This window comes from Acinonyx jubatus, chromosome B4, assembly GCF_027475565.1.
Source record: "Acinonyx jubatus isolate Ajub_Pintada_27869175 chromosome B4, VMU_Ajub_asm_v1.0, whole genome shotgun sequence".
NCBI lineage: Eukaryota > Metazoa > Chordata > Mammalia > Carnivora > Felidae > Acinonyx > Acinonyx jubatus.
The window spans coordinates 17,426,225-17,441,939 of record NC_069387.1 but is presented as its reverse complement, the minus strand read 5'-3'; the positions used below and the strand labels follow the sequence as shown (position 1 = coordinate 17,441,939).

The window sequence follows — 15,715 nt, the reverse complement described above, 5'->3', positions numbered from 1 at the left end:
AACTAATGAACCAAACATCACTCAGTACTCAAAGATTTACACCCAACTGGTTCTGATTAATACATTAGATCAATTCTCCATGATTAACTTCTTTTCTTATAATATGGGAGATGGAGTTTTGATTCCTATTCTTATTATATGGTGTATCTGAAGTCAATTTGTTTATAATCTTTTCTTATACAGTCCCAAAGTCACCAGAACACTGATATTGTTCACTTTCAATGATTCATAACTTATATATATAATATATAGATGTTATAATTTCTTAATAAATTTCTGAGTCTGAGATTGAGGAGAGAATAAAATAAAAGCTGACTTGTTTAGTTGGAAGAAATTATTTTATTCTTCCAATTTCCACTTCCAATTCACTTATCCAATTTTATGCTTTAGAACTCTGTGAATGTTCTGGAAAAGAAGAGGTCAAAGAAAAAAGACTGGATAAGAAGAAAATGACACAAAAGAAAAAGAAAGGGGTGTTGTGATAGAACTAGGATAAAAAAAGAGAATTTCTCTGGAATTTTCAGATCTCTTAGTAATAGGTAATAGGCAATACCCGAGGATTAATTATGATGGCACTTCAGAATTCAGAAGAAAATAGAACCAAAAAAAATGCTATTGACAGATGGTTAGTGATACTTGATAAGAACAAATGCTAAATTAATAAACTTTTCTTGGAAAATGCATTTGGCTGATGTCAGGAGGAAGTTACAACTAGATTTATTCAAAGCACCTCAAGCCAAAAGAATTTGACTTGGATGCTTCTACTGTCTTTTTCCTATGTAAGAATTCCTGCAATTATTTTCAAATGTTTCCCATTGTTAGAATGACCACTATTTACCCCTATGATTTTTTTTTTACTTCTATCAATAAATAAATTCTTCTTCACAATAGAAATTCTGAAAGCATCTCAGATATTTTCCCACTGGTGGGGGATTGTTTTCATTTCAAGTTAGGTTGAGAAAAAAGGCCTGGGGCGCCTGGGTGGCGCAGTCGGTTAAGTGTCCGACTTCAGCCAGGTCATGATCTCGCGGTCCGTGAGTTCGAGCCCCGCGTCAGGCTCTGGGCTGATGGCTCAGAGCCTGGAGCCTGTTTCTGATTCTGTGTCTCCCTCTCTCTCTGCCCCTCCCCCATTCATGCTCTGTCTCTCTCTGTCCCAAAAATAAATAAACGTTGAAAAAAAAAATTAAAAAAAAAAAAAGAAAAAAAAAGGCCTAAATTTGTTCTATTGCTAATATTACCACTGCAACTTTCACTCTACCCAGTGAGCCTTTCTTTGCCCATTCCATTGACTCATTTGTTTATATTTATCAGTAATTACCAGTCTCTAAAAACTGTATCTACTGGTACCATAACAAGTAATTTGTTTCCATCGTAATTATAGCTCTAGATATGTGGATCTAAAATCCAAAACAGATCCCATCAGAATGTCAACACAGAGCCAACATAACAGAATCTCAAAAATCTCATTTTTATTAGATCTATTATTTCTTTAATATATCTCCATGAATTTTAACAATTCTGTAAAATAATATGGTGCAAATCATCACACGAAATTGTCTACATGACAGTATCTCTTAAGCTAGTTCTTAACATTTCTTTTCAAAGCTATACTAAATAAAGTCAAGTTAAAGACTATCTAAAGCCTACGCACAACTGAGAAATAGAAACACAAATTGCCAAAAGAGAAATTTCACTTATTCAATGAATCTGAAATAAATGCAAGTTTCTTCTCACCTTATTACTATATAGTCCTACTCTCAGAACACTGTTTTCCATAGAGTAATAGAATTGAAGATGGCATCTCTTGCCCAGGCAGTGACACACAGAGCTATTTAAATAAGCCTTGCTGTCTAAATGGTTAAGAGTAGAAGCATCCTTAGCTCCTAGCCACATATAGTAACCTGAAAAATAAAGGGAAATGAAGCAATTTAGAAAAATCAGCTGCTTTCTGTTTGGACAAAATTATTATATTCCCGGGGTTTCCAAAATCAGGCCTGAAAGACAAAGATTGTATTTAAAAGGATATGCTGTCGTAAATGATTACATCAATTACAAATTATAGGTTTTCATTTCCATATGTATTTTCAAATGCATTAAAATTGGCTCCTAATTCCTGAAATTAGGAAATTTCAATTCATTATTCTTATAAAAATAAATCTGCTGATATAAAAATCTCTATGCTACAAATCATTATCATTTTCTTTAAAATGTCACAATTCAACCTTTCTTTAACCAAGAATTCCACACCTTTCTTCCCAGAATTCTTTCCTCTTTTATTTCTCTTTTACTTTTTAGGTTTAGAAAAACCTTAATAGTTTCAAGGGACTTTAATTTGAACTGTCCTCTTTCTTACCAAACCACATGAAAGTATCAGATATCTACAGCCCTATTAATCTGCACCTATGAATTTCATAGTATGTGAAAATATTGTCAATCAATTTTAACACATCTGATACTTAAAACCAATTTACACTGTTCTTAAATACAATAATATAGACAAGGTGAAGTTATTTCTATGATTTTACAACTTCACCTTTCATTAATGAAGCCTTTTAATTCTTTATTTCTGTAAGTTAGCAAATATTCCCACAATTTCTAAAAACTATGAATTTAAGCAAAACTCTTATTTATTTAAAATGTAAGAATTTAAGCAAAATACCATAGCAAGTTAATACTTTGCCTCTGATATTTAAACAAAGAAATGATAAATAAGATAAAAAACACATTTTTATAAAAGTTGAGACAGATCCATTGCAAAAAAAAATATCTAAAAAGATAAGGAAAGAACAAGTATGGTGAGTAGGGTTGAAACCACAGAACTCTTGAACTCTGAGACCAGACTCAGGCTCTGGTAGCTTAGATTTTGACTAATTTCAATATTACCAAAAAAGCTGGAAGAACAGTCAAATTCTCTCAATGAAGTTGAAGACTAGAGTTGGGGAATTCTGCTCTTAATCTGAGGTGGAAAATACACCAACATTCACTACCTTGGGCTACAACTAAGTGACAGGATATGCAAAACTCCAACCATTATCGCGAAGTACGAAACCCTAAACTAATATTGTTACTAAGGTTGGTCTTAAGGAAATACACCTGAGAATACACCTGGATTATTCAGGTATTAATAGCAAGGTTTGTACTCAAAAGTAACTATTTTACCACCACGTTACTAACTGGAGTTTGACTAGAGCCTAATTGACCTAGGAGAAGAGAGATACCAACTCCAGCAGGCTCTAGCCTTCCACAGGAGAGGAGGAAAATACCCAGATCCAGCCCTGTCTAGCTTTCCTGTCTCATCTAAGGTTGGGGAAGGAAGCATTTTTGAAGATCTTGTAACAGAGGAACAATTTCACTAAAAAACTGAAGAATATTTTTCCTCCACCTCACAATTTATTACCATATAAAAGGGGATCTACCTATAAGGGAATACTATTCAAAGAACCGTAGGTCTCAGATGTCATTTAAGAATATGTCTCTAGGGAAACCCAAAGACAACAAGTAAGATAAAATCAAGAACACCCGGTGAATTTTTAGCCTCAGGCATTTACAGCTGCAGCAAAGAGTAAAGAGTCTAATCTCTAGTTGCTAAACATAAAAGGTCATTCATGCTAAATACCTATTGATCTTAATTACTTTTACGTAGTACATCACGTCTGGCTTTCTGCAAAACATTACAAAGCATACTGAAAGGCAAAAAGAAAAAGAAAGCCATAGTTTGAAGAGAAAGAGCAAGTATCAGAACCAGACCCAGATATGGAATTGTCAGACTGGGACTTTAAAACAACTATAATTAATAAGTTAAGAGCTCTAATGAAAAAAAAGTAGAAAATATGAAAAATAAAAAGACTGACAAATGTAGTCAAAGAGCTGGAAATTCTAAGAAAAAAATATTAAATGCTAGAGACAAAAAATCAAAACAAAAAACAAAAACCACTCCAACAGGAATGAAGATTGTCTTTAATGGGGTGACTAAGTAGACTGGTACAGCTGAAAATATGTCAACAGAAACTTCTAAAACTAAAAAGCCAATATATTTTTAAGTGGAAAAAAAGGAATAGAATATTCAAGGACTGGGGAATGACTACAAAAGTGACATAGCATAATGGGAATACAAGAATGAGAAAGACAAAAAGGAACAAAAGCAGTATCTGAAGCAATATCGACTGACAATTTTCCCAAAATTAATATCAGATTTTAACCACAGTTCCAAGAAGCTCAGAAAATACAAAGCAAGATAAATACCCAAAGCCCTACATGTAAGCATGTCATATTCAAACTGCAAAGGATCAAAAACAAAGAAGAAACCTTAAAAAACAACAACAAAAAACCAGCAAAAAAAGGAGGGGTGCCTGGGTGGCTCAGTCTGATAAGTGTCCAACTTCAGTTCATGATCTTGTGGTTGGTGAATTGGAGCCCCACAGTGGACTCTGTGCTGATTGCTCAGAGCCTGAAACCTGCTTTGGATTCTGTGTCTCCCACTCTCTCTGACCCACCTGTGTTCATGCTCTGTCTCTGCCTCTCAAAACTAACATTAAAAAAAAGAAGAAGAAAAGAAAAAAAAAACCCAATCTGGAATTCTGCATCCAGCAAAACTGTTCTTCAAAAAATGAAGGAGAAATAAAAACTTCCTCAGACAAATGAAAATTGAGAGAGTTTGTAGCCAATAGACCTGCTTTGTAAGTAATGTTAGGAGAGGAAGTTGGCAGCAGACTAGGAGAACCCTAGACTCATCTTATCCCATGAACACAACTAGGTAACTATCAAATCATCTTAAACAGCCCAGAAATTGAGGCGAAGACTGGCAGAACACACTCCACAGCTAAAGGGAGAGATGAGACCACATAGAATAAAGTAGAAAGTGCAGAGACATAGTTTAGGGGAGAAAGAGACCACAGGTGCTGCAGAGGGGAAGGTCACAGAGAAGGGCAAGCAAGAGAGGAGTGCACAGGGGAATGCACGAGAAGAAAGTTGCAAAGAATCATTGGCCTGGAAAAGTAAAGGAGCTGAATTCTGTGAGTTCTTGCAACCAGGAGGGCTTAAAGCCTGGGGTTTTAAAGGTCAGTGAGCTTAGCTGGGATAGAGCCCAGAGGGCACTGCACTGCTCCTGGAGAGAAGGCAAGCAAACAACCTGAGGGCAGACAGCACCAAAAACACCTGGGGAACACAGGGAGGAGATTATTCGTTCTTCTCAGAGTACATCCCTGGGAGGCAGTGTTCACAGAGATCCCTCTGTGAAGAAAAGGAGCTGGCCAGCACCATTTCCTCCCCTGCCCTCAACATAAACACAGAGCCACCTGCAGGAAGCAGTGTAGCTCCAACACTGGGTGCCTAACCAGCTTACACTGAGCCCCAGCCCCCTCAGTGAAGCTTGTCTTGGTCCCAGCACGGCATCCCCTCCCCCAGAAGACCAGCACAAACCCCTACCCACACCACATCTCCTGACCATGGAGTTCTGCGGGGCTTCAGTTCTGGTGGAAGTGGTGTCAGGTTTCATTTCACAAGCAGACGAGAGCACACATAGTTTAAATTCACCACATTCAGGCCAGACACCCAACACTGCCCACACGCAGCAGGTGAGAAGAGCCTCTGCAGATGACTGACCTGAAGGACAGAGCAGCCAAAACACAACAGCAGAGTTCATCCAGCACATACCAGAGACACACACTAAAGCACCATCCCTGGACACTGCATGACCTCTTCTCCATATAGCCATTATCATCAGGAGCAGAAGACATAATCGGCTTTTCTAACACTGAGAAGAAGGCAGAGAAGGTAGAGGGATTGATCCCAAATGAAAGAACAAGCTAAGGCCACACAAGAGATCTCAGGAACACATATGAGTAACATTTCTGATGGAACATTTAAAGCAGCAATTGTAAAGATACCCACTGGGCTTGGGAAAAAATAGAAGACATCAGGGAAACCCTTACCACAGAGATAAAAGTTAAAAAAGAATTAATCAGAGACAAAGGGCACAATAAACGAGATTGGAAACAGTCTTGATGCATTAAACATCAGGCAGGAAGAAGCAGAGGAATGAATTAGTGACCTAGAAGACACAACAAGGGAGAACAATGGAGCTGAACAACAGAGAAAATTATGCAACATGAGAATAGATTTAGGGAATTCAGTGATCCCATCAAACATAATAACTTTCATATATAGGAGTCCTAGAAGAGGCGAGAGAAAAGGGGGCAGAAAATATATTTCAAGAAATAATAGCAGAAAATTTCCCTAATCTGGAAATGGAAACAGACATCCAGATCCAGGAGGCACAGAGCACTCCCATTACAATCAACAAAAGCAGGCCAACACCAAGACATATAATTAGATTTGCAAAATATAGCAACAAAGGAAAAATCTTGAAAGCGGCAAGAGAAAAGAAGTCCTTTGCTTACAAGAGAAGACCTTTAAGGCTAGCTGGAGATTTCTCAACAGAAAACTTGGAAAGCCAGAAGGGCATGATATATACAAAGTGCTGATGGGGAAAAAGCTGCAGCCAAGAATACTCTATCCAGGAAGGCTATCATTCAAGGGGAGGAGAGATAAAGAGCTTCCCAGACCAACAAAAACTAAAGGAGTTCATGACCACTACACCTGCCCTGCAAGAAATATTAAAGGAGACTCTTTGAGTACAAAGCAGAGACTAAGAGTGACAAAGACAAGAAAGGATCAGAGAGAATCTCCAGAAACAATGACAAAACAAGTAATAAAATGGCAATAAATACATATCTATCAAGAATCACTTTGAATGTAAATGGGCTAAGTGCTCCAATAAAAAGACATAGGGCATCAGAATGGATAAAAAAACAAAACCCATCTATATGCTGCCTACAAGAGACTCATTTTAGACCTAAAGACACCTGCGGATTGAAAGTGAGGGGATGGAGAAAAATTTATCACACAAATGGAAATCAGAAAAAAGGTAGAGCAGCAATATTTAAATTAGACAAAATAGACTTTAAAGCAAAAACTGTAACAAGAAATGAAGAAATGTACTAAATTATAATAAATGAGACAATACAACAAGACAAAACAATTTAAATATGTATGCCTCGAATATGATAGCACCCAACTATATAAAACAATTAATAACAAACATAAAGGAACTAATTGATAATAATACAATAATAGTAGGGGACTTAAATACCCCACTGAAATCAATGGACAGATCACACCTATACAGAAAATAAACAAGGAAACAATGGCTTTGAATATAAGTAATGTTAAAAGAAATTCTTCAAAGAGAAGGGAAGAGATTAGTCATAAACTCGGATCTAAATAAAGAAAGGAACAGTACTAGGAAAGCAATAAATAAAGCAAATCAGTTACCTTCAAATTTTGGCAAAACCTTTTAATTTTAATATTCTGAATTGATCTAAAAGAGAGCAGTAATAAATAGTAATAGCCACAATGTATTTGATGATTATAGTTTGCATGTAAGTGAAATGAGTGATAACAATGACACAAGGGACAGGAGGCAGAAATTAGGAATATTTTATGATTATAAGACAATGTGCACTTTGTGAAGAAGTATGAAGTTATTTCTTTTTTTTTTAACGTTTATTTATTTTTGAGACAGAGAGAGACAGAGCATGAATGGGGGAGGGTCAGAGAGAGAGGGAGACACAGAATCTGAAACAGGCTCCAGGCTCTGAGCTGTCAGCACAAGGCCTACACGGGGCTTGAACTCACAAACCGTGAGATCATGACCTGAGCCGAAGTCGGACGCTTAACCGACTGAGCCACCCAGGTGCCCCAAGAAGTATGAAGTTATTTCAAAGTGGAGTTGGATTAGTTGTAAATATATTTCATAAACTCACAGCTAGCACTAAAAAAAAGGAGTAAAAATGGAAATATAATTGAGATACTAAAGAAGGAAACAAAAAAAGAAGCATATAAAATCCTCATTGAAAACTACAAAGGCCTAACAGGAATGGGAGACAAAAATAAGAACAAAGAATAAGGGCAACAAATAAAAAACACTAACACACAGGCCCCCAGGACATGTATTTAATAGGAACTCAAGAGGACAAGAACAGAGGGACTGAAAGAAACTTACCAGAAAAGAGTTAACATACCATGTCCACAAATGATAACATATATGCATTTTGAGCACTGAAAATTTTAAATAAAATATATTCACATCTTTACTAATCACGATGACATTTCAGACAGTAGAGATAAACATTTTATTAAATCTTCATAAAATGGAAAAAAATTAGATGAGCTCAGACTTCATGATGACTACAGTAGATATCAGTAGCTAAAGAAGAACCATCACTATGTACTTAGAAATAAAATGAACAGATTTTCATTCAAAAACTGTATGACTGAATAGATTATTATTTAGGAGTGAGGCCATTAAAAACACTTGAAGCTTATAAATGCTTAGCAAGACCATGACCACAGATCTTTTCTGAATAAAAAAATAAGTGAACCTATTCAAGAAGGAAAGGAATCAAGGGCATGAAATAAAAGAAACAATGGTGAACAAAGAAAATGATAAAGATAAAAGACCAAAACCCAAAGGCCTTAACAGACACCTCACAAAAGAAGACATACAAATGACAAATAAGCATCAGAGATGTGCCATATCATAAGGCATCAGGGAAATGCAAACTAAGACAAAGAGAAATCACTACACACCTATTTGAATGGCCAGAATCCAGGACACTGACATCAGCCAAATGCTGGAGAGGGTGTGAAGCAACAAGATCTCTCATTCATCGTTGATGGGAATGAAAAATGATACATTCTCTTTGGAAGACAGCTTAGGAGTCTCTTAGAAAACTACACATATTCTTACTAAACGATCCAGCAGCCATGCTCCTTAGTATTTACTCAAAAGAGTTGGAAACTATGTTGACACAAAAACCTTCACATGGATGTTTATAGCAGCTTTATTCATAATTGCCAAACACTTGGAAACAACCAAAATGTCCTTCGGGAGGTGAATGAACTCTGGTACATCCAGACAATGGGATATAATTCACTATTAAAACAAAATAAGCCAACAAGCCACGAAAAGGACAGAGAGGAAGCCTAAATGCACATTACTAAATGAAGGAAGTGAATCTTAAAAGGCTACCAACTGTATAACTCCAATTATATGACATTCTGGAAAAGGCAAAACTATGGAGAAAGTAAACTCAACATGGAGGTAGAAAAAATAGCTATTACTTTCTGCTGTGGCAAAATTTTAAAGTACTAAATTAAGAAAAGACTAACAATACCTCCTCAAAAAAAGAAAGAAAGAAAAAGCAGTGGAAAGAAAAATAAACAGACACCACAAATTTAATGTTAGGTGAAAAGAAAGAAAATCATTGATAACACTAGTGAAAAGGAGAGCTAGTCAGCTTTATAAAAGCGTTTTAATACTTTACCTTTTTCTTCCCACAATATCTACTATCTCTTGATGATTAAATAATAAAACTTACAAAATTAAAAGTTAACCTAGTATAATTCTTTCTCTACACTGTCAATAATATGGGTTTTTTTACTTTCAATATCTATGCAAATATAGCTTCAATAAAATACACTCAGTATATACATCCAGATCCCTGATGAAATATCTTCATACTACCCACAATAAATCAAAATTCTAAAAATCATACATACAGAAGATTATTTTTTTTATTTCCTACCTTCATCATCACTACTTTGATCCTGCTGAGGTATAGATTCTAATGCAAGAACCTCTCTTGCTTTTGTGCGCATCCAGGAAATTCGCCCAGCAGATGTTTCTGATGCCCAGTCACACATGTCAGATTCAAATCCACAGACGTGACATACTACAGAAAGCCAAAAAAGATCTTGGTGAACCATCACAGTGTACTAGAGTAGCTGCTTAGCCATAGTTATGTATTATAATCAAAGCTTAACACGCACACACACACACACACACAATTTCATACCTACAAATTTCGGTTCAATAAGCCTTAGAATATGCCAGCAAATGTGTTTTTCAAAAGTTCCTCCCTTGATCCAGATAGGCATCCTCCCAAATGGAAACCACTGCCATTCAAAAGTGAAAAGATGTTTCCGTTTTTTCTTGTACACTGCTCCTACTACAACTTTTTAAATGGCACATATATATAATCTGACCTTACCTACCTTATGAAATTAGTTTAAATCACTTGTTATTCATAATCACATGGAAATTTTAAAGAAGAAACACTCTATATAATTGAAAGCTGGTCTTTAATGGAACTACTTTATAAAACATCACCTTAAAATTACATATTTAGTATCTTTCCTGTTTTGAATAAACCATAGACTTCCAACAACACTCCAGCTAAAATTAGGACATAAATGTCAACAAAGGTTGGCAGGTGAGTATCCCTCGTAGTGGTCTGAATTCCTAGCAGTGGTCCAAGTCTCGTGGATGGCTACATACCGTCATGGTGGGCATCTCGATTTAACACTTACACCTCAATCCTTCATCTGTAGAATCAAAATTGCAGAGACGTGAATCTAGATGGCACAGTTCCTGCTCGGTATTCAGTGTTTCTTGACATGGTAAAATTTCATCTGTTAAAGTTAAAGAGAGGCAAGAAGTGAGATGTAGGTACAACTGGAAAGACTCATGCATTTCCTAAAATGTTAGCATTTGTTCTGGAAAGCACTCTTCACCCAACTCCTCTCTGTAACAGCATCTCTCCCCAGGCAGCTCCATCACACAGAGAGTCAGAGAGAATAATACAACGATGCCAGTGCTTCTGGGATTTAATCGGATCTCTGTGGTGACCGCCAAGCCCCCAAACCAAACTGCCCATGTCTCCATGGAAGTAACATGGCCTAATGTGGAAACAAGGAGCCTATTATTAGAAGGATAGTTGTACCTGTGTCAACTATGACATATGCTGATATGCTGTCTTCTTTAACTGGAAGCTGATCTCCTGGAACTGCGGTCCCTGAAATCCTCTCCCTGCTTGGTGTCTGTTTTTCCCTCCACTGCCCGCCCAACACAGGGCTGGAAAGTGGACTGGGTATCCTCCCTGCTCCGTTGCCACTTCCAGACAATTCTCATTCTCATCTCCCCAGCCACCTCAGCTTTGAGTCTCCCGACATCAGATGACATCCCTCGTTGTGCCAGCTTGTGGCAGTCACCTACAGACACTGGTGCACCACCCCTCCACCTTGAGGATTTTGACTCTTGGCAGTCATCGTCATTTTAATAGCTACTTTCATCTTGTCTCTTAATCTCTTGCTTTTTTCGTATTGATGGTCATGAAGAAAGGTTGAGGAAAAATGACCTCTGCCACCACGCCTGTGAGTACCATCATTACAAGTGGTAACATTTCCTTTATCTTAATTACAAGTGGCCCACTCCTCAACCATCACCTCTCTCCACTCATTCCCTCTAGTATCAGCGCTAACAATTTTTGACAGCACAAGGTCCCACAAGCTACTGGTCCGACAGTTTTCCAATTCCTTTCGTCCTTTTTCATGTTCTCTTTTCCTCTCTCACAGACATTAGAGCCACTCCATCTGGCACTCCTGTGCTTCCTCATACTCTCAGGGCAAAAACTCTGGTAAGTACAACCCTGCAGGTACTGTAGGTATCTGACAATTCACTTTTTTTTACATCATAATGTGTTAAAGAACAAGAATTCAGGGCATCTGGGTGGCTCAGTCGGTTAAGCATCTGACTTCAGCTCAGGTCACGATCCTGTGGTTTGTGAGTTTGAGCCCCACTTCGGGCTCTCTGATGTCAGTTCAGAGCCCGCTTCAGATCCTCGGTCCCCCTCTCTCTCTGCCCCTCCCCATCTCATTCTCTTTCTCTCTCAAAATAAATCAATAAACTTAAAAAGACTTTAAATAATGTATTTAAAAAATAAAGGACAATAATTCAACCAAATGAATTTGAAGATCTGATTGGTTTCATTAGCAATAAATTAAAGCAATAATCAGACAGCACCCCAAGTAGAAAGCAGAGGGGAGCCCTGAGGAGCCATACCAAATGGCAGGTTTTTATAGGAAGGAGTGTAGAACAAGACACTTATTAGCAAAAGAAAACAAAAGATTGTTCCAGGCAAGGTCACGTTCCCTTGGAGAAGGTCAAGGGATCTTACTAGGTGGATTACATCATCTTCCTTTGGAGGATGGAGAGGGCCCATGTCATAGAATACCTCACTAGTGCTGATCAGAAGGTTCCTGATTGACAGGTTAAGACTGACATTTCTGAAGAAGTTGAAACTGTAATTAGGTTAGATATTAAGCCCCAGTTTGGTGACTTAGCCTAGTTCAAGTGACACCATTTTAGGCCTGTGGTTTTCTTTTTAACAGATGAGAGTGCCTGATATTAAACTTTTGATGGCTGAGGGCGCCATTTCAAAGATATCCATCTGGAATAGACACATTGCTAGCCACACAGCTAGATCAGGAACCTCTTGAACTCAATGAAGGCAGACCCCTGGATCCATGGTCTCTCTCCACAACCTTGCTGTGTTGCCCTTGGACATTCTGTACATCCTCCAGGACCTATGTGTAATGAAACTTGTTTTCTCAGAGTTCCCTGATGGTTGTTGCTGAGGAGTGTCCTGCAATCCTAACAAGAACCACAAGGTCTGGGTCAGCCACAACACGGGCTCTGATCAAGGAAACACGTGTGGGGCTTGTCACAAGCAGCGTGGGCCCAGATGACTGCCCCAGGCATTTCCAGCCCAAGACATGGCTATTGGTAGGCTGAGACCACCAGGGAACTGGTCACCCACTCCAGCCTGCATCTGTGGGGCTGAAGATGAGTGATGAAGAGCCCACCACCATGCTGATTAAAATGGTTTTATGTTTATGACTACTCACTCCATCTCATCGTCCACCATGTTTCCCCTTCTTTCCTTCTCCTCCATTTCCTCTTTCCTTTTCCTCCTAGACAACTATTCAAAACTCTTTACTTCCTCCTTCAAATTCCAACTCCTTCTCTATCATCCTTCTCAGCTAATATTCTTGCTCCACATTTCATCGGGAAAATGAGAGGAAACAGCAGAAAACCTCCCAAGTCCCACTACCTATCTCCCTGAACTGCTGCCTGAGTACCTTTCTTCTTGTAACTGTGGGTCAACCAGCCATGCTCTTCTCTGGGCCCCTCTTTGTTTCTACAAAAAATCATCTCCTCTTCCCTGTTTTAGGAATTATTCCAGTAATTCCCTCCCCTCTTTTACATCAACAGGTTTGCTTTTCCCTTCGATACACAAAGGGGCCAAAATTTCATCCATCTTAGGAAAGCCCTCTGACCCTCCAACCCCCTGCAACTAACTTCTCTAAGCTCTGCCTATTCACACTGACTCCAACACCAATTCTCCCCACATCCTTCCTTGAACCTGCTCTAGTGACGTCTTTTTTTTTTTAAGTTTTTTTTTTTTATTGAGGTAACATTCACATAACATAAAATTCACCATTTTAACCATTTTAATTATTTTAAAGTATACAGTTCAGGGGCTTTTATTCATAATAATTGTGCAGTTATCACCACTAATTCCAAAACATTATCACCCCATAACCCATAAACCCATTATATATAAAACCCATAAATTATATAAAACCCATAACCATTATATATCACTCCCTTTCTCTGCTCCTCCTTGGACTCTGGCAACCACTAATCTCCTTCCCATCTCTATAGATTTCCCTATTTTGGATATTTCACATAAATGGAATCATGCAATATATGGTCTTCTGTGCTTGACTTCTTTCACTTGGCATAATGTTTTCAAGGTTCCTTCATGTTGTAGCACATATCAGAACTTTTTTTTTTCTTTTTCATAACCTTACCACTCCACGGAAAGTGCATATATCAAGAATGACCTCTGTATTGTTAAATCCAACATTTAATTTTTCTTCCTTATCATACCTGACATGGCAGTAATATTGAAACTAGTTGATCACTCAATCTTTCTTGAAACATTTTCTTCACTAGGTTCTACAACATAATTCTCTCCTGGTTTTCCTCTTAAATTACTGGCTGTTCATTCTCAGTCACCTTTGCTGGTTTTTCCTCATCTCCACATGACACAAACATGAGGGGGCTCTAGACCTCAGTCCTTGGATTCCCTTCTCTTCTCTACACCACAATCTTGTTAATATCACCTCATCTCATGCCTTTAACACATTTCCTTCTTATCAAATTATATTTTAGGCCTAGTTTCACTGGTCTCCAATATAGACATCCTGTTGCTGTCTTGGCCCTTTCACTTGAAGAGCTAACATGATTCTCAACAGAAATAGGTCTAAAATTAAACTTCTGATTCTTTCCTCCAAAGCTTCTCCTCCCACTTCCCTCCCCATCTCAGTTCGTGATAATTCCATCCAACCTATTTCAGGAGGAAATCTGGATCCATGACCCATCTCTCGCTCTCACCCATCACGCAATTCATCAGCAAAGCTTTGCTTTCCCTATAGAACACATCCAGAATCTCATTACATCCTACTGCCTCTGCTACTACTACCAATTCTGACTCAAGGAATATCACTCTTTCTGGATTACAGTAATAACTTTGTATTTTGCTCCCTTGTTGCTGCCCTTGTCTCCCTCTGACCTTTAAATATATGAGTCAGATCACATCTCCTCAGCTCAACATCGTTACATGGGTTTCTGTCCTTCATGAAATAAATACAGAAGTCCTCACCATGATCTTCCTCATACAGACAAAGCTGACTCTTGCCTTGAGACCTTTGTATTTATAGTTCCTTCCAAAATATGCATGGCTTTCTCCCTCAACTCCTTGGGGTTATTTTGTTGTTGTTGTTTAGAAACATCTTTTCCATGTGACCATGCCTGACTAAAACTTCACTTTACCTTCATCTATGGCTCTTCTTATCTTGGCTTTCTGCTCTATTGTTCCCCACAGCACATATCACCACTTGACATAGTTTTTTTTTTTTATTTGCTTAGTATCTTTCTCCCTTTGACTAAAATGTAAGTTCCACGAACACAGGGATTGGTGTTTGTTTTTCGTTGCTGTCTCCCCATTGTCTGAAATAACTCTTGGCACAACGTAAGTGTCCAATATATAGTTGTTTAAGGAATGAATAAATATAATTCAACAAAATACTTGACAATATCATAGATCCTATGTAAAGTGCTTACATTTTTATTTGGAATACAATTGAAGCAACTGGTTATGAAACAATTTATGAATAACACCCATAAGCTGATTTCTTATAATAGGAGCTTACAAATAATGAATATGCAAAGCCTTTGAATGTAAGATCCTCTGAAAATAAAACTGCATATGCAATTAAGGGAGTGTAGGTAATAAATGAAGCTAAGATTGCACAATAACAATTAACATGAAACAATTAAAACTGTAATTTTTCTTGATTCACATAATAGCTGCAGATCTTCTGCTTCCTGGAGCTAAATAATTAAGTATTGGCCATAGTTCAATTAAATGTCGTATATTATCTCTAATTTTTCACTATTTATACAAGAAAAAAATTCACAAAAGTACTATAAACAAAAATAGCAAAATAGTCAAGTATCAATTGCATGATATTAACAACATAGCTTGTGTCAATTGGTATTAAATATCTTTCACCAATGTCAACCATTTTTACTACGTTCATTCCCCAAACTGGAATTTGTAACCGTAAAAACAGTAGATGGGGGTATAAGTTGACAGGTAATCTTCTGGACACTTCTTTTTCTTTTAGTGCATTCAATCTCAGAGCTCAATACTATTTCAAGAAGTCAGTTATCTATATTTACATT

The 15,715-nt window shown here is 37.6% G+C and overlaps 1 protein-coding gene across 2 annotated transcripts in view; it reads right to left on the bottom strand.

The window, feature by feature from the left end:
- Nucleotides 1-15,715, bottom strand: part of MALRD1 (MAM and LDL receptor class A domain containing 1) — a 754,681-nt gene that overhangs the window by 679,751 nt on the left and 59,215 nt on the right. For both annotated transcript variants that reach the window (XM_027074220.2, XM_053225367.1), the window contains exons 6-8: nt 10,432-10,533; nt 9,648-9,794; nt 1,735-1,901 (exon numbers count right to left, since the gene is read on the bottom strand). In XM_027074220.2, the coding sequence (XP_026930021.1) occupies nt 1,735-1,901; nt 9,648-9,794; nt 10,432-10,533 (416 nt within the window). The remainder of the gene's footprint in view (nt 1-1,734; nt 1,902-9,647; nt 9,795-10,431; nt 10,534-15,715) is intronic.